The following is a 17,906-nucleotide window of genomic DNA, read 5'->3' as shown; positions in this document are numbered from 1 at the left end:
TTGAGGTCAAGAGTACTTTAGAAGGTTGTGTGCTGAAACCTTGAAAAACAACACAAATGTGTTTTTAACATGATATGTTTTCTAAGAAAATGCTAATTAATCTTCATAAGTAAATAAATTACTTAACATAATGTGTTAACTATAACCCAACCTGAAGAATTAAAACTTATAATAGACCATTGGTCAGGTGTCTTCAGTAACTCCAAATAATGAGAAAATAGTTTTAAAATCCCCCCCACCTGAAAATTTGTGCAACTACCCAGATCAATTTCATCTATCCAGATTCAGAAAAATGGCAATATATGTCAAAGTATATTACTTTGGTAGTGCTCTCATCAACAAAACAGACAGAATTTGAATGTTATCCTCAAACATCTAAGATTCAACCACAATCTTCCCAAAATATTCTGTTAAAACTTAACGCTCGCTTGTCTATGTTTATCTATGCTACCTAGCATTTCTCACGTTCACATTCTGAGCTGTTACAATCATACAGTCATACAGAAAATAATCAGCAAGGATTTATATAGCTTATTCCTTTGTTCAATAATTCATTGCTTCAACTCTTATGATGTACCAGGAAATGTACTATTCTTAAGGGATAGAGATAGAATACAAAGTCTCTGAACACAGCAAGCTCTATCTAATGTAGAAAAAAAGATTCTGCCTTAATATATGTCTCTCATACCACTGTCTTCACAGTGCCTGGAAGACTATCCAGCAGATAATTATTTGTTCCATAAATGAATGAATGCCTGCATATGGGACTAAAAGAACAAACAAATCAATTAGAACATTAGTCAGCAAAATAAGGCCAGTGGGTCAAATCTGTCCTGCTACCTAATTACATACAGCTCTGGAAGTATGAATGGTTTTTATATTTTTAAATGGTTGGGGAAAAAATCAAAAGAAAAATATTTCTTGACATATGACAATGATATGAATTTCCTATTTTGGTGCTCATCACGTTTTACTAGAACACAGTCACACTCACTTATTCATACGCTATCTATATGGCTGCCTTGCTCTAGAACAGCAGAGTTGAGTAGTTGTAATAGACACTGTGCAGCCCACAAAGCCTCAAATATTTACTGTTGTCCCCCTTTATAGAAGACGTCTGCTCACCCTCAGGTAACATTACAATTTGGTTAATGCATAACTGAAGGATGTATAAAGTGCTGTGGGAACCCAGAGATAAAAACACCTATAAAAATCAAGGGAAAGTTTTAGGGAGGAAGTAACAGTGGAACCAGGTCTTAAAGTTACAAAATGAATTCAGCAGGGATAGACAAGGAAGGGACCTGTGCGTAAGAACATAAACTTGAAAGAAAATGCCACCTTTTCGAAACGAAGTGATTTAGTGTGAGCTGAACAAAGGCTGCCTGAAGAGACAATAGCAGAAAATGAAGCTGGACTAGGCCAGGGTCATATTGTGAAATACTGCTTATCCTGTAGACTCCTGAGTTGAGTTACCTTCATGTGGATGTTTCTAGTCTGTCAATCTCTCTCTCAAAATGTGGCACCCAGAACTAAGTGCCATTCTGAGTGTTGCATGAACAGAGAGCATTAAAAAATGAGCTGGGCTGAGTATAGTGCCTCACTAATCCCAGCACTTTGGGAGGCCAAAGGATGTGTATCATTTGAGGCCAGGAATTCAAGACCAGCCTGGCCAGTAAAGTGAGACTCTCATCTCTACAAAAAATTAAAAAAAAAAATTAGCCAGGTGTGGTGGTGCATACCTGTAGACTTAGCTACTTGACAGGACTGCTTGAGCTCAGAGTTCAAGGTTGCAATGAAGTGTGATCCTGCCACTGCCCTCCAGCCTGGGCAACACATTGAGAGCCTGTTTCTAAGGGGGAAAAAAAAACTGGAGTTCCTGTTATCAAGAGTAGCTCAGTGGTTAGGGTGCCGGCCACTTGCAGCAGGGCTAGTAGGATCAAACACAGCCTGGGCCTGGTAAACGACGACAACAATAACAAAAAAATAGCCGGGCGTTGTGGTGGGTGCTTACAGTCCCAGCTACTTGTGACACTGAGGCAATCGCTTAAGTCCAAGAGGTTGCTGTGAGCTGTGACACCACAGCACTCTACTGAGGGCAATATAGTAAGACAGAAAAAAAAAGAGGAGGTCACTGGCCCAGTGTGATGATGGCTCCAGGAGGCTGAGGTGGGAGGATCCCTTGAGCTCAGGTGTTTGAGATCAGACTAAACAAGAGTGAAACCCAATCTCTTTTTACAACAGAAAAAATTAGCTTAAAAAAAGAAAAAAAAAAAGCTAGCTGTTGTGGTAGGTGCCTATAGTCCGAGCTATGCAGGAGGCTGGGGCAAGAGATCACCTGAACTCAGGAGTTTGAGGTTAATGTGAGCTAGGCTGACGCCACAGCACTCTCAGAGTCTCACTGTGTCTTAAAGTGTGTGAGCCCACAGTGAGACTCTGTCTCAAAAATAAAAAATAAAAGAAGTGTAGCTCAAGAGTGGTGATGGTTAGCTGACTTGCTTGGGTGTGGGAGACAGCACAGCATACAGCTGCAGAACACAGGCTATCAGAGTGCAAAGGTCAGCTAACTCAGAGTATGAAGTAGCAAGGCACATGGTTCTAGAAGGTAAAGCTGAAGAGTGAAGCCCAAAGGTAGAAGAAATCTAAAGCTACTCCCCTTCAAAAACATCTACTATTTCAGGGGGTCTAAGTACCAATGAAACTGAGGCGTAACATTGACATAAAATGCTTTAATTTCCAATATGGTAAATATCAACAGACATAATAACCTACATAAATATGAGCCAGCTGCCTAGTAGCCTGGTTTATCAGAACTGAGAAGGCACTTGTGACTAATGACTGCTATGTGGGGAGAAGTCTAAATCTCCCGGAGAATCTAACAATTGTCTCCTTTATTTGAACACTATATTTCCACTAACTTGCCTGAAGACTATCTTCAATTTCACAGCAACTGCATTAAGCTGCTGGTTCCCAGTTTGTGGTTAAAACAAACCCTGGATCTTTTTCTATATAAAAGGTAGACCGTTTTTCTTTCCAGCTTTGTATTTGTATATCTGGTTCAGTGAAAATAAGAATAGAATTTTTTCCATATTTGTTAAAAAGTAGTAGGTCTGATTCATATCCTTTCATTTCTGACATGCAGCATATTAGCTCTCCCAGTGTATCACTTTAAAATGTTCCAACATAGATAGGGACACAGGGACACATATTTGTGTTAGGTTTAATACATATACTTGAGGCAATCCATATACCACTTTTAAGTAGTCTAACTGAATACATCTCTCTCCCCCTCCCCCAGGTAGTTCATTAGCATTTGAAATACCCTAATCAGGACTTTCTCCTCTAGAGGCAGCAACTACCAAGGTCTTGGTTTACAATCTGTTTAAACCTGCTATACTGGGTTTACTAGTGAGTTCAAGTAATATTAGAAATATTTTTGACGGGTAATATAAATGATGCAATAACTATGTAAATTATTTAGAATCTACCATTTGGCACCTCTTCTGTCTTTGCCTAAAGTGAGGCATAAGACTCTTGACAAGCCCATCATTCCTTAGAATGATGCTTAGGGTCCAATTCAGCATCCAGAATGCAGAATACAGCATGATCTCTCTAGGTTAGCTGAATACTTCCCCCAGAAAAGGCATTCTCCAGGTATGGTCTAGGATACACTGAAGAGTCCCATACACACTTTCTGAGTGTCAGCAAGGTCAAAACCATTTTCATTACCACTAAGAAATTATTTGCCCTTTCTCTCATCAGAGTACAGTGGCGCTTTCCAGAGGCTGCATCAAGTATGATGATGATACCTTCCTTGACGGCTACTAGAATATGTTTTTACATATTCTTGCACTTTAAAAAATTCTCAGTTTTAATTTCTAATACGGTAAATATCAATAGATATAATGCACATAAACCAAAGCTCTTTGGGGGTACTCAATAATTTCTAACAGTGTAAAATAAAAGGGGTGCTAAGGACAAAAATATTTGAGAACAACAGTTCCTAAAGCAGCTTCTCATCTTCACATGAAAACAGTCACAAGTCAATATTTCATGCAAAACATCTATCCCAAGTGTTTAAGAAATAGGCATTTGGGACTTCACATATCTTACAAAAACAGGCTGAAGGATTATTTTGGGTCTGCTTAGATTAGTGAAATAATATGTAAAGTGCTTAGTGAAGGACCTGGAATACAGCACAATCAATGTAAGCCGTTTTCTCTTCCTTTTGTTATAATACATATATTTTATAGTATATTTATGTAAGTAATCTTAAAGAGCTCCCAGAACTCAGTGAAAGCAGAAATAAAATTATCTTTTTTTTTTTTAAGGGAAAAATAGAAGACAAATACGATTGTTTTGGCATGACTTCTTACTAAAGTCATGCTAATCACTACTTTTTTCTTGTAACTGCTCACTAATTATAAAATTAATAATTTATCCTAGAGTTTTGCTGGGGATTGATGACTAACATCAGGTTTAACAGTTTGTATTTTCTAGAAATCGTCTTTCCTCTTCATTTGCAAATTGGTCGTTGCTGATCTATAATTTTTGACATCTATTTGTAGAGAGAGAGTGAATGACAATCACATTTCCTAAGTTTTCAGTATGAGATATAATTTAAATAAATCTGAAAGCTTAAATTCATTCAAAGTGTCTAGCTGCTCTATAATGATCTACTTACTTCTTGTGCTTCAATTCCATCTTAATAGTATTTTTCCTATCCTTTCCAGTTTGAAAATAATTCTCCTTGGTAGAGAAAATGAATGCAGGAAATGAGTTCTCTGCTTTCGTACATATTTTACTATTATACTGCCTTCTACTTGAAGTTGGTCTATTCCCTTTTCTCTCCTTGCTTAAATATATAATTTTGTATTCATTCCACATAAAATGACTTTCTAGATTACAGGCAGAAAAAAACCCCAGAACTATATATATTAAAGCTTTAGTTTTTAAGATTCTTATGTTATGAAGTTTCACCTTCATAACATTCCATTTATTTAAAGTCTGGTATTATAAAAAAAATCTTGAATGGTCGGAGTCTATTAGAAAAATGACTCTCATGTGTTCTATGAATTTTCTACATGATGATAAATCTGCATCGGCTTTGGTGATTCACCAAGCCACCTGCCCAGAGGACTGGAGTCAATCAGCTCCTTTTGTGCAGGTCAATTAACTATGAAACCTTTGTACCCAGGTTTCTAAATAGGATTAAAATTAACCACCAAGGTAAATGTTCGAAGTATTACTATCAATTTCATGACTCAACAAATCCTCAAAATTTTTTATTTTGTAAAATTATCTTTCTATATTATAAGGAACAGAAAAATAAGTGTAGGAGGAGTGAGGGTGGGGAAACGTTCATTATTTTAACCTTCGAGTTCAGTTACTAGACTAGAGCATATAGGACCAAAATTCTAATAGCTATTTCAAGGACCTACAAAATCTTCAAATTTCTAAAACACCCTTTTTAGTCTTCTTATAGGTTATGGCATATCACAGACTTAAAACTGATTGAACAAACTAGGTATAATTATTTGTACATTTTTCTCAAACATAGCATAATTTAATAAGTAAAATAAAGCATGACTAAGATACAGAAGAATCAGCAGCTCTATAATGTCTGTTAGAGACTAGCCAGGATGGCTGGCTCTACTCCAAACCAGAGTTCCCTGACTCCCAACACTTTACTGTGGGGATGTCTGTGACAAAAGCTTTTGGCCAAGGACTATTCCACGATATCCAGTTTCTGTTTGTTTGTTTGTTTTGATTTTAGAGACAGAGTCTCATTTTATCGCTCTCGAGTGTCGTGGCATCACAGCTCACAGCAACCTCCAACTCCTGGGCTTAGGCAGTAATTCAACTTCAACCTTAATCATCAATGTGAAAAATTAAAAGTTCAATAACTGCTAAGTGTTTTAATGTAATTTATTTAATATGAACAAAATTTAAATTGTTTTGGATCATTTTAAGACAGATATGCAAAAACTACTGCATTTCAAAGCTGTAGGCAACCCACTGTATCTGCTTCCCCTTTAACAATGAGGGGGAAGGAGCTCTGTACTTAGAAGCAACAAGGTGGCCTATTTCTCTATAATTATACCCAGCAACCCTCCCAGTTCAGCATAATATTTCCAATGTTTGGGCCACTAGACAACAATCCTAAATAAGTGTGCTTCCAGAAAGAAACTACAGTTAACTTTGTTTTAGAAATATCACATACTATATAGTCTTTTCTTGGAAACCAGCAAAGCCATTGCTGTATCAAAGGCCCTGAAAAACTTTGTAAGAAAAGGGAACAAAATGGAGGAAGAAGAAAGGGTAAAAGGAGGAGGAAAAGGTGGGAAGAGGAAGAAGGAAAGAAGAAAGAGCAGAAGGGGTTGGGGAAAGTTGGGAAGGGGGAGAAGATGGAGTAGAAAAACTTCTCCATTTTTGGTTAGTTCATTATTTAGCCAAATTGCTTTTTCCACCCACCTGGTTTTTGCAAAATACAGTACATATCTGCAACCCTTAGAACTAATGATGTGTAGAAAATACACTAGCAATACTGGTCTAGAGAGGTGATCTTTAATTCCACAAAAGTTCTTTGCTTGAAGCAGTGGTTGTTGACTGGGAGTGACTCTGCCCCCAGGGAACGTTTGGCAATGTCCTCAGACTTTTCTGGCTGTCACAGTGGGGTGGGGGGCGTTAGGGAGTAGCTACCTACTGGCATCTAACAGAGAACAGGGATACACTAACTATCTGACAACGCATCCACGACAGCTTCTCCTATCTGGCCTGAAATGTGGACAGTGCTGAAGATGAAGACCTGGCTCAAACAAACAACTTTAAAATATATTCCTAATTCCTGTCAAAAGTGAAAAGTGGGGTACCAGAGGAAAATTGGCAAAATCTAAATGAACCATCTCAGTTTACCTAATAGTACTGTACCAGTATTAATTTCTTAGTTTTGACAAATGTATCATGTTTGTGTTAAGATGTTAATTAACGGCTCAGCTCCTGTGGCTCAAGCGGCTAAGGCGCCAGCCACATACACCTAAGGTCGTGGGTTCGAATCTAGCCCGGGCCCGCCAAACAACAATGATGGCTGCAACCAAAAAAATAGCCGGGTGTTGTGGTGGGCGCCTGTGGTCCCAGCTACTTGGGAGGCTGAGGCAGGAGACTCGCTTGAGCCCAGGAGCTGGAGGTTGCTGTGAGCTGTGATGCCACGGCACTCTACCCAGGGGGACAGCTTGAGGCTCTGTCTCAAAAAAAAAAAAAAAAAAAAATGTTAATTAACATCAGAGGAAGCTGAGTGATTGATATAAACAGAACTCCATGCTATCTTTGTAACTTTTCTGTACATCCAAGAATCTCTTTCCTGGATTACTATAATAAATGGACTATAAGTACACTGTACTCCCTGTCTCAATCCCTTATACTTCAAATCCAACCTCCTCCACAGAATATACTAGGTCACTGTTAAAACCTTTCAAAAATATGCTCAATCCCTATAGGTCCTAATTAAGACATAAAAAGTTCCTTTTTGCTTAAATCTCCACAGCTTTACCTACTGTAACTACAGTCAGCTCTCAGAAGGCCATAGGTCTGGTACTTGCAGGTGCAACCAACTACAGGTTTAATCAATAAGAGATCAAAAATTTTGGGGGGGTGGGACAATAAAAATAACAATATAACAATAAAAAAACAACAATTTGAAACTACAGTATAACAACTATTTACATAGAATTTACATTGTCTTAGGTATTATATCTAGAGGTGATTTAAAGTATACAAGAGAATGTGCATAGGTTATATAAGGGATTTGAGCATCTGAGGATTTGGGTATCCAGGATTCTAGAATCAATGCCCTGTAGATACCAAGAAATCAGCATATTGTGTTGTAATAGTCTGCTCAAGCCTATTTCTCCTATTAAAGGCAAAGGCTAGGTATCATATCTCTCTTTCTCTCTCTCTCTTTTTCCCCCCAAAGAGACAGGATCTTACTCTGTTGTATTAGGCTAGAGTGCAGTGGCCCAATCGTAGCTCACTGCAGCCTCAAACTCCTGGGGTCAATCGTTCTCCAGTTTCAGCTTCCTGAGTAGTTACAAATACAGGTGTGCATCACCACAACTGGCAAATTTTACATTTTTTATACAGATGGGGTCTTACTATATTGCCCAGGCTGGTCTCGAACTCCTGGCCTCAAGCAATCCTTCTGCCTTGGCCTCCCAAAGTGCTGGCATTGCAGGCATGAGTCACCACGCATAGACTGGTCTATCTTTTTATCTGCAAAATCAATACAACATTCTACATACTAAAAAACAATGTAAGACATTTTGTAAGCAGTGGTGTAATGGTATAAAAGGTGGTGATTTACAAATACAAGTTGTTGTAATGAGATAAAACGTGTTCATCTCAACTAGTACTCTGCATTTCAAAGGTTTAAAGTATCTGATCTAAATACAATTTTTATTATATGAATCTGATCTTCTACTGGCTTATCTTTTAAGGGTCACTTGTTGTTTTTCAACCTAAGCTTTACATGTACTGAGTTCAAACTGGAAAGCACCATCTCAAATTTCTTAGTTTATTCTTTTTTTTTTTTTTTTAGACAGAGCCTCAAGCTGTCGCCCTGGGTAGAGTGCTATGGCATCACAGCTCACAGCAACCTCCAACTCCCGAGCTCAAGCGAGCCTCCTGTCTCAGCCTCCCAAGTAGCTGGGACCACAGGCACCCGCTACAACGCCTGGTTATTTTTTGGTTGCAGCTGTCATTGTTGTTTGGCAGGCCTGGGGCTGGATTTGAACCCACCACCTTAGGTGTATGTGGCTGGCGCCCTAGCCACCTGAGCCACACACAGGCGCTGAACCTCTTAGCTTATTCTTAAAAGATATGCTGGGCTAAGGAATACTTAGAAGGAACTGGAAAGTTAAACTCATCCTTAGCCGTAATTCCAGCATTCTGGAAGGCAAAGGCAAAAAAGGCAAAAGGATCACTAGAGGTTGGGTGCTTGAGAGCACCCTAGGCAACATAGAGAGACCTGGTCTCTATAAAAAATGTAAAATTTAGCCAGGCTGAGGATCATGGCTGCAGTGAGCTGAGGATCAGACCGCTGCACTTCAGCCTGGGTGATAGAGGGAGATCCTGTCTCAAAAAGGAAAAAAAAAAATAAAAGATCCTCCCTCCACAAAAGAGAAACAATAGGTAAGCTCTACTGAGAGTAAAGAACAGGCCTCCAACGATTTAAGTATTTTGTTTTAGAAATGCACAAACACAACTATTGATACACATACACATTAAACCAAGACAGTTTACTTTATATTTTACTTGCAGAGAAAAGCTGACTGACTGGTTCTTGCTGTATGTATGTTAACGACATTGAAGAGTAGAATGGGGAAGGCCCTGTTAAGAAGACTGCCGGGTATTCTCCTTTATAAGAGCTCAGTGTCAGTATTGGAAGTGAGCACAGCCATCCTGTTATTAGATGGGCTTCTGGAGTGTGATTAAATGCTAGCCATCTATTAAGAAAATTCACAGGCGAAGTATGATTCCCTGAAGGTGAAATTAGTAACCACATTTACTCAGTTTCCTCAATCCTGTCTAAATTTGTTATCACAGACAAAAACGGCAACAACACGGATGGAAGAAAGTCACAGGAAATAGTATATATTTTAAAAGGTTTCTATTAATTTCAAACAAACAAGATTCCCCTTTTGTAAAATCATTCAGTAAAGAGAAAGATCTAAGAAGCCATATTCCCTGTGAGACTAAATCTGGCCTTCCTAGGCTAAGCAATATGGTATACCGAAAAGACATGAGACTGCATACCCGTAGGGCGAGGGTGAAATCCAGTGCTAATTAGGAGAATGAGGGTAACGCAAAGAAGGCGTTTACTCAGAGTGGGCTGTACGACAGATCTCTAAGTCCCTGCAAGTTCTAACACCCTAAGTCTAATCATTAGGAATCCCCACTTGAAATCTGACTGAGTCCAAACTTCAAGAGAGTATGGGAAGAACCTCTGCAAAAGAAAAGAGCTAAACAAAGGGAAGATCACTTGCTGTTCTCTATTTGCTTTCATGTCACTTTGATCAGCTACACTAGTTACAGAATAAAATCATATATTTAAACCAGTATTTCCTAATGTTAAATTACACAACACTAAATATAGTTCTACTAAAAAAAAAAAAAGACCTTAATTTTGTCTGTTTTACTTTGCAGTTTTTCTTTCTATATTCTTTATATTTGGAATAAAACAAAATTACAAAATAATATCTTGATGTTAAACTCTCAAGCATTTTTATTTAGAAAATGGAAATAACCTCTACTATAGACTTATATTGCTAACTGTGTTGTTGAAAGATCCAATGTGGCACTAAAATAATAGTCTTTTAAAAACAGTTAAGAAATAGTACTAGTAGCAACAGCAGCAGCAACAGTAGCGGTAACACAGTTTAACATTTACTGAGCATTCATTATGTGCTAAGCACTATTCTCACAAGTTTCCACATACTTACCCAGTAAGTACTCTCAGTGATCCCATTATGTAGATATATAATAATCCTCTTTTTACAGAAGAGGAAACAGAGGCAGTGGTTAAATAACTATAAGTCATATAGTTCATCAGTGATAGAGCCAGGACTCAACCCAGACAGTCTGATTCCAGAACTCAAGCTCTTAACTACCAAAGACATTATTATCTCCCTGGGGAAAAGATCATGCTCATAGTTCTGGAAGATTCAGACCACATTTGAGAAATACTCTTTTATTAATATCCCAGGGGAAACACAAAAAACTCCCTTTAAAAAAGGCCAGCTTGCCCTGGGGGTCGGGGGGAGGCAGGGGTGGTAGTGGTAGGGGAATTCTGTAATGCTTCCCCTAATTGAGCCTAGTTAGGTCATTTGGTTAGGACTAATAGCAATAAAACAAATTGTTTTGATGTAGTGATTTTCACCATCTTGGCAGGAATCAATTATTTGGTAGCAGGGACTTAAATGTTTTTAAGAGACTGTTTCTCTGAACTGATACAGTAATTGCCTGTGCTGGGTCTGCTCCCTAACACAAACTGATGCAGAAACGATGTTAGATTGCTGGATAAACCACTCACCACTAAAGTAGCTTTAAATCGGCTGTTAATGAAACCTTTCACAATGTATAATGGTCATTGACCCAGGGTTAGTAAACTTCCTAAAACTCCATTAAACCCATCCCTCCACCTTAACTGAAGTGAGGCAATCAAAGAGTGGCTAGAACCAAGAAGAGCTGGTCTAGCTGGCTATTCATAACCTGAAAGATGAGAGAGCAGAATTCCCCTGTCTCTTCTATTGCTGCACCCAAAGGAGAAGTGTTTTGTAAGCTAGGTCATATGAAAATGGGCGTCTGTAATAAACTGCAGTATAATGGATGGTACAGTATATGAGTGTTTTTTACGTTTTATTGAAAAACGTTCTCCAGTCTTCCCTCTGGAGGAAGCTTAAATACAACTAGAGCACAGTGTTCAACACACAGGTGCATACAGAAGTAAAGGGGAAAACAAGATTTGACCCTGAGGTGATCCCCTATGGAATGTGACTTGGGAACTTGGCTTGATCCTGCCACAACAAAACAAGAGGAGGAAAATTCACAGTTCTTTTAAATTCACCTTAGGATTTGGAAAAATAAGTTACTGAAATAATTATAGGTCCTAGTCCTTCAGACAAAATGAAGGAAAGGGATGAGGCAGGACTCAACCCAGACATGCAGCACTCGGAATAGAAACACGAAACACACGTAGAAGTCTCTGATTAAAAACGTAACACGGAGAGGTGGTCCAGACTCTAAGTTCACCTGAGTCTAGAAGGAAGGGGCAATCGAGTGGCACAGACAGATCCCTGGTCTACCACAGGAAGATCACCCAGACAAGTCAGTTTTTACTTGCCAGCTTCCTTAGAGAAACCACATCCAGAATTCTCAAAGCACAAGACCATGACATTAGTTACAGAATTAACATAATAGGTCATAAATAAAAACTTCAAAGCACAAAGAAAACTACAAACATATTATTAAAACTAATTTTATTTTGTTAAATGTATTAGGTAATGAAATCATCACTGCTTGTCAAACAGGAAACAATGTACCTGAGATAGCTTCCAAAATAAGCAACGATATTTGGGTGTTTACAGTCTTTCATCATAATAATTTCTTGCTGTACAACTGCAAAGTCTTCTCCTGGAATAAAAAACAAGCATGTTGAATATTTAGTAGGTAAGACTGGTTTCAAAATGCTCATTTATTTCAAAACATAATAAGATAATTACACTTATTAACAAGTATACCATAATTAATGAGTTATATCATTAATAAGTTGTAAATAAACCATAACCAATTTCAGTCCCAACTTCACAGAAAGCATAGCAATTAAAGGTATGAATTGTGGTCCCAGACTTTCTGGATCAATTCTCAACTCTGTTCTTCACTAAGTTCTGTGAGCCTGGGCAAGTATTACTTGACTTCCATGTGTCAATTTCCTCCTCAGTAAAATAATAATAACCTATCTCAAAAGGCTGTTGTAAGGGGTCAAATGAATTAATACATGTAAAATGCTTAAGATCAGTGACTGGCACAGAGAAATCTCTACATAAGAATTTGCTATTATTACTACTATGCCTTGGATAATGTCAGTATGATTCATCACTAGTAAATACATATTACTTTTTCCTTTATTACTATATAATATTTAATATAATTTTAGCACAAAGAAGTAATTTTTTTTTTAAGCTAGTGCAGGAACTCTAATACACCAGTGTGTACAAAGTATCTCCACAGGCTCTTTGTGGAGCTGAGAGGCCTACACTCTAGCAGTACTGGGTTACCAGATGGCCCACATACACAGGCTTATCTTGTATTGGAGTGCCTTGTTCCAACTGTGTAAGGATGCAAAATGGGGCTGTATTTGAGCCTGGTCAAGCTACTAGCAAATAATCTCTCTCCTGATCCCTCCCTGCCTAAATTCTCTAAAATAAGATCTGGCAATCCTATAGTACTGTCACATGCTGCGGCTTCTGAATGAACACTTGTCATGGAGAGAAACAGAATTGCAGTGAATGCAAATGCAGTGAACCAGAGACTGTGCAGGAGAACAAATGCAAGTGCTTACGTGCAAATAAGAGCAGTCTTTGTATTATTAATCCAGTTTTTAAAGTATTATATACTATAAAAAGCCTGATTAAATGTGTATTAGTGACAAGGTAAAAAGTAGGTTTCCCCCAATTACTGCTCAATTCCTGAGACTAGAAGTAGTCCAGTCATGATCAATTGAACCCGATATCAAAACCCTCCTTAATGTCCCAGGTACAAGGGGAAAAGTAATGGAGAAGAGATGGTCCATATGTCAGGTTCTTAATTTTCACAGTGACATCGGCATAAAATCAAAGATCTCCAAAGCAAGAACAGAATTTAACAGGCTTTCAAAACTTCAGAAGAAAATTGCTGAACTAGGATCCTCTTAAGAGTTTACTCCCCACCATTAAGAACTCCTGATTTTCAGTATATTAAGAAGAAATCCATATTAGAAATCATAAAGCCATACAGGGACAAATACCAATTTTCACGGTTATACTCAACACAGCAGACCCTCCACAGCTGACCATGGACTGGACACGTACCACATGTAACAATGCAAGTTCCCACTGTTGACCAGTCTGTAAGAGTCCCTGGGGTGGTCGATTTACAGAGGTTTTACTGTATTTGGAGGTCCTGGACTTTTATTTTTTCAACCCCTCCCCCAAATTATACTTTATTTCAATCTAGTGAAAAGGCACATGCAATTGAAGTAGTTTAGCCAGAGAGAAGCCAGGACTGCAGTTTGATGGTTAGAGGACAAAAGCTCTTTCTGGTGGTAACTCTGAGAGTTGTTCTTAGTAGTAATAATGCAAACTCAAACAGAGCCAGACTTAGAATAAAGGTGATTTGTGGAAAGCATTGAGCAAAAAACAAGAGAAAAGAGAGCATTTAATGACATAATTGAGCTGCCTCAGTAATTTTCACACATACCTGTCTATACATGACCAATAAATTCCCTGCATTGTTTAGGTTGCTTTCTGGTATTTATGACTAGAAGCTTCACAACTTCTACAGTTATCTTTGTACAAATCACAGCCCTTACTATGCTATATCAGTGTCTGCCTGTCTATGCCCTGACTAGAATATAAAGTCCTTATTCTTTAATCATCTTTGTATCCTTAACACCTAATATTAGTAAAGAAGTGATTTCTTTCCATGACAACTTTAAATCAGGAATAACAGCATTTGGTTTAATTTCATCCAATTATTAGCATATTTTAAACAACTGTCTGTTTACTATTCATTTCATTTTATTAAGACCTATTATTGGCTTTAGGTTTTCAGCTATAACTTTCTCATAAAATATTGATCCAAAATGCATCCTTTCTTCCCATTAAGTCATCTCTATGTGATTATGAGAATGGCCAAATTAAATTCAACATTTTGGTGGAGAAAAAAATTCAAAGAAAAATTGTACATACTCAATTTACAAAGGTAACAATATGAAAATCAACAGGCCCAAGGGAAAAAAACCTAGCACACTTAAACACTGTAGAGCAGGAGGTTACGCTAGACAATCTCTAAAACTCCAATTCTGAGAGTACAACTTTTTGATAAAGTTTTTAGACATTAAAGAATTCATCTTTCAGAAGATGGTCCCCCCTAAAAAACCCTAATTGAGAAAAACAGGCAAGTTTACAAGTAAAGTGCATAATGACAAAGCCAAAAAAAGAAAAAAATCAATGAATACATGTAAAGTTGTAAGAATATATGTGGCATGTAGTCTGTATTCAATAAATGTCAATTATTTGTAGTAAATTGAATAATGGCCCTCAAAGTTATAATGACCCTAATCCCTGAGACCTGTGAATGTCACCTTACATGCCAAAAGAGATTTATAGATATGATTAAATTAATGGCCTTGTTATGGAAAGATTATCCTGATTGTCTCGGTGGGCCCTAAATGGTACCACAGATGTCCTTCTAAGGACATGTCCTTCTAAGGATGCTGAGGGAGACGTGACTGAGAGAAGACAATGTGACATCTGAAGCAAGGTGCTCAACTGCAGACCTTGATGATGAGGGAAGGAGCCAAGAGTTAACAAATATACCTCTAGAGTCTGGAAAGAAGGAAGGGAAATAGATTTTCCCCTACAGCCTCCAGAGGGAGTATTGCCCTGCTGACAACTTGATCTTGACCCAGTGAAACTCATTTCCAACTTTACTCCAGAACTTTATGAGGATAAATTTTATTGTTGTTTCAAATCACCAAGTTTGTGGTAATTTACTACAGTAGCCACACAAAAATAATACATTATTGTTATTGTGGCAGATTGGCTAGCCATCCACAAATAACTATGGTCTCCTTTCCACAGTGTGGGAGTTACTGGTGGGAGGCAGTTATCCAGTCAAAAACGACATTTCTCAGTCAACATGCACACCAATAGGACTAGTTCCTGCGAATGGAGCATAAGCAAAAGTAACGTCTCCTTTTCCCAGTCATTCTTTTCCCTTCAGCAGGCTACATGTGAGTCCTCATGAAACGGAAGACATCTGTGTCCTTGAGTCACTAAAAGGACACAAGTCACTCAACAACTTGAGCATTTGCACTGAACTATTACATAAATTTAAAATAAAATTTTATTATGCTAAGTACTAGTGTGTTCCAGTTTAGTTATTATAGTAGCTAACATTATCCTAAGGTGATATAACTATGACCATCCATTTAGAGTAGCGGTTCTCAACCTGTAGGTCGTGACCCACAGGAACTAAAGGGCCGTGGCATTAGGAAGGTTGAGCATCACGGATTTAGAGAAAAGGTTACACAAAATGTAGTAGGTGTTTCACAAATGTTTATGTGGATTGCTAACAGAATAGATACAATGAAAATTATAGGCATTCTTTCTGTTTGGCACACAATGCTTTCCTACAAATAGGAACCTGAAGTCAAGTTAAGTGAAAGCAAAAGCCGAAACACTAATGTTACCAGGGTAGGACTTTTTCTGAAAGCTACAATATAACATAATATCTCTAAACTCTTTTGCCTTTTAGATACAAATTGACACTGTATTTCCAACATTTCATAAAATCCTTTACCTTACTCTTTTCCTTGATGAAATAATCTTAAACTGAATGGCTATTTAAGTAAAAGTTAAAATGATTCCTTTTTTGGTATGCCTAATCATTTACACTGGTGTCAACTGTATTAAGTTTATAAGACGTACTCTTATCATTGGTAAAAGCACAGTGTCATGATTATGGACATGAACTCTGCAATCAGAATACCTAACTATGACACTAGGCTTTACAACTTACTGGCTTGTATGATCTTGGGCAAATTTCTCCCTATTGCCCCCATGTATGAGGCCAGACAATTAAGTCGGCAAACTCATTCTAGATGTAGTGCTACATACCTCATTGCTGACTATCTACAGTCATCATCAAGCACTTCCCTGGGCCATCTGATGACCGTAGTGATATTTAGGAATGACGTATGTAGCACTTTTTCTAGGATGACTTTACAAACTTAATTGTCAGACCTCATACAACCACAGCTCTGATGGCCATTCCAGAAAGAGTTCCAAAATTGCTTTGAGGCATGAACCAGGTGCTGGCATCAGTGCCAGGGGAAGTACCTCAAAAGTGACCATAGTAATATGGTTCCTAGGATGAATTCACAAACTTAACTGTCCCAACTTGTATAGTAGCAATTTTATAATATACAATAATTTTATCTACAGCACATAATGATCTATTATCTATAACAAATTATATATTAGATATATAATATATACATAAGATAGTACATATAAGACAGTAATTATCCACAATCACAACTCTATGCCACCCCCCTTACACTATTTTCCTTCACTTCTCACATGTTATATCTAAGAAAAAGCTTTAAAAATGAAAAGCTCTACACAAAGTATCCTGAGAGATGAAAGACCTAAAAAAAAAAAATCAAGACACTTCACTTTTGAAAAGAAGAAATTACTAAGGTAAAAGTGGCTATTACTTCATGAGTTAATCCCTGAATTAATATAATTCTAATCAAAATGTCAACTAAATCTTTTGCACATAAAAAATTATTTAAATTCGGCTCAGTGCCTGTAGCAGAGTGGTCACAGTGCCAGTCACATACACTGAAGGTGGTAGGTTCGAAGCCAGCCCAGGTGAGCTAAACAACAACAAGGGCAACAAAAAATAGCCGGGCCCAGTGGCGGGCGCCTATAGTCCCAACTACTTGGGAGGCTGAGGCAAGATAATCTCTTCAGCCCAGGAGTTTGAGGTTGCTGTGAGCTGTGACGCTACAGCACTCTACTAAGGGCAACACAGTGAGACTCTGCCTCAGAAAAAAATTATTTAAATTCATCTAGAAAAATAAACACTGAGGGAACAGTTTTGTAACAGATATTACTTTAAAATGAGTAAATCTTATGTAGGCTGGGCGTGGTGGCGCGTGTCTGTAATCTCAGCATTTTGGGAAGCCAAGGTGGGAGGATCTCTTGAAGCCAGGAATTCAAAGCAGTCTGGGTAACATAGTGAGACCCTCATCTCTATAAAAAAATAAAATTAGCCAGTGATAGTGGTGCGTGCCTGTAGTCCTAGCTACTTGGGAGGCTAAGGTAGGAGAATTGCTTGAGCCCAGGAGTTCCAGGTTGCATGAGCCATTATCATCTCTCTTAAAATAAATAAAGGAGTAGCTCTTATTTAAGAATAAATACACCCAGAAGAATTTTCATCGCTCTCATTCCTTGTCTATTTGGATCACATTAAATGTTCTATGACCAGTGACAAGAAAAAGAAACAAAAGATATCCAAATAGGGAAAAAAAAAAAAAAGCAAAATTACATTTGTTCAAAGATCTTACATGTAGAAACTCCTAGAGA

At 37.9% G+C, this 17,906-nt stretch overlaps 1 protein-coding gene across 1 annotated transcript in view; it reads right to left on the bottom strand.

The window, feature by feature from the left end:
- MAP4K3 (mitogen-activated protein kinase kinase kinase kinase 3) overlaps positions 1–17,906 on the bottom strand; it is a 206,572-nt gene that overhangs the window by 88,473 nt on the left and 100,193 nt on the right. The window contains exon 3 of the mRNA XM_003795701.3: positions 12,093–12,183. Coding sequence (XP_003795749.1) covers positions 12,093–12,183 — 91 coding nt within the window. The remainder of the gene's footprint in view (positions 1–12,092; positions 12,184–17,906) is intronic.

This window comes from Otolemur garnettii, unplaced genomic scaffold (genome assembly GCF_000181295.1).
Source record: "Otolemur garnettii isolate 467f Iridium unplaced genomic scaffold, OtoGar3 scaffold00095, whole genome shotgun sequence".
In the NCBI taxonomy this organism is placed as follows: domain Eukaryota; kingdom Metazoa; phylum Chordata; class Mammalia; order Primates; family Galagidae; genus Otolemur; species Otolemur garnettii.
Note: the sequence above shows the minus strand (reverse complement) of the source record. Positions and strands in the feature narration are given on the sequence as shown.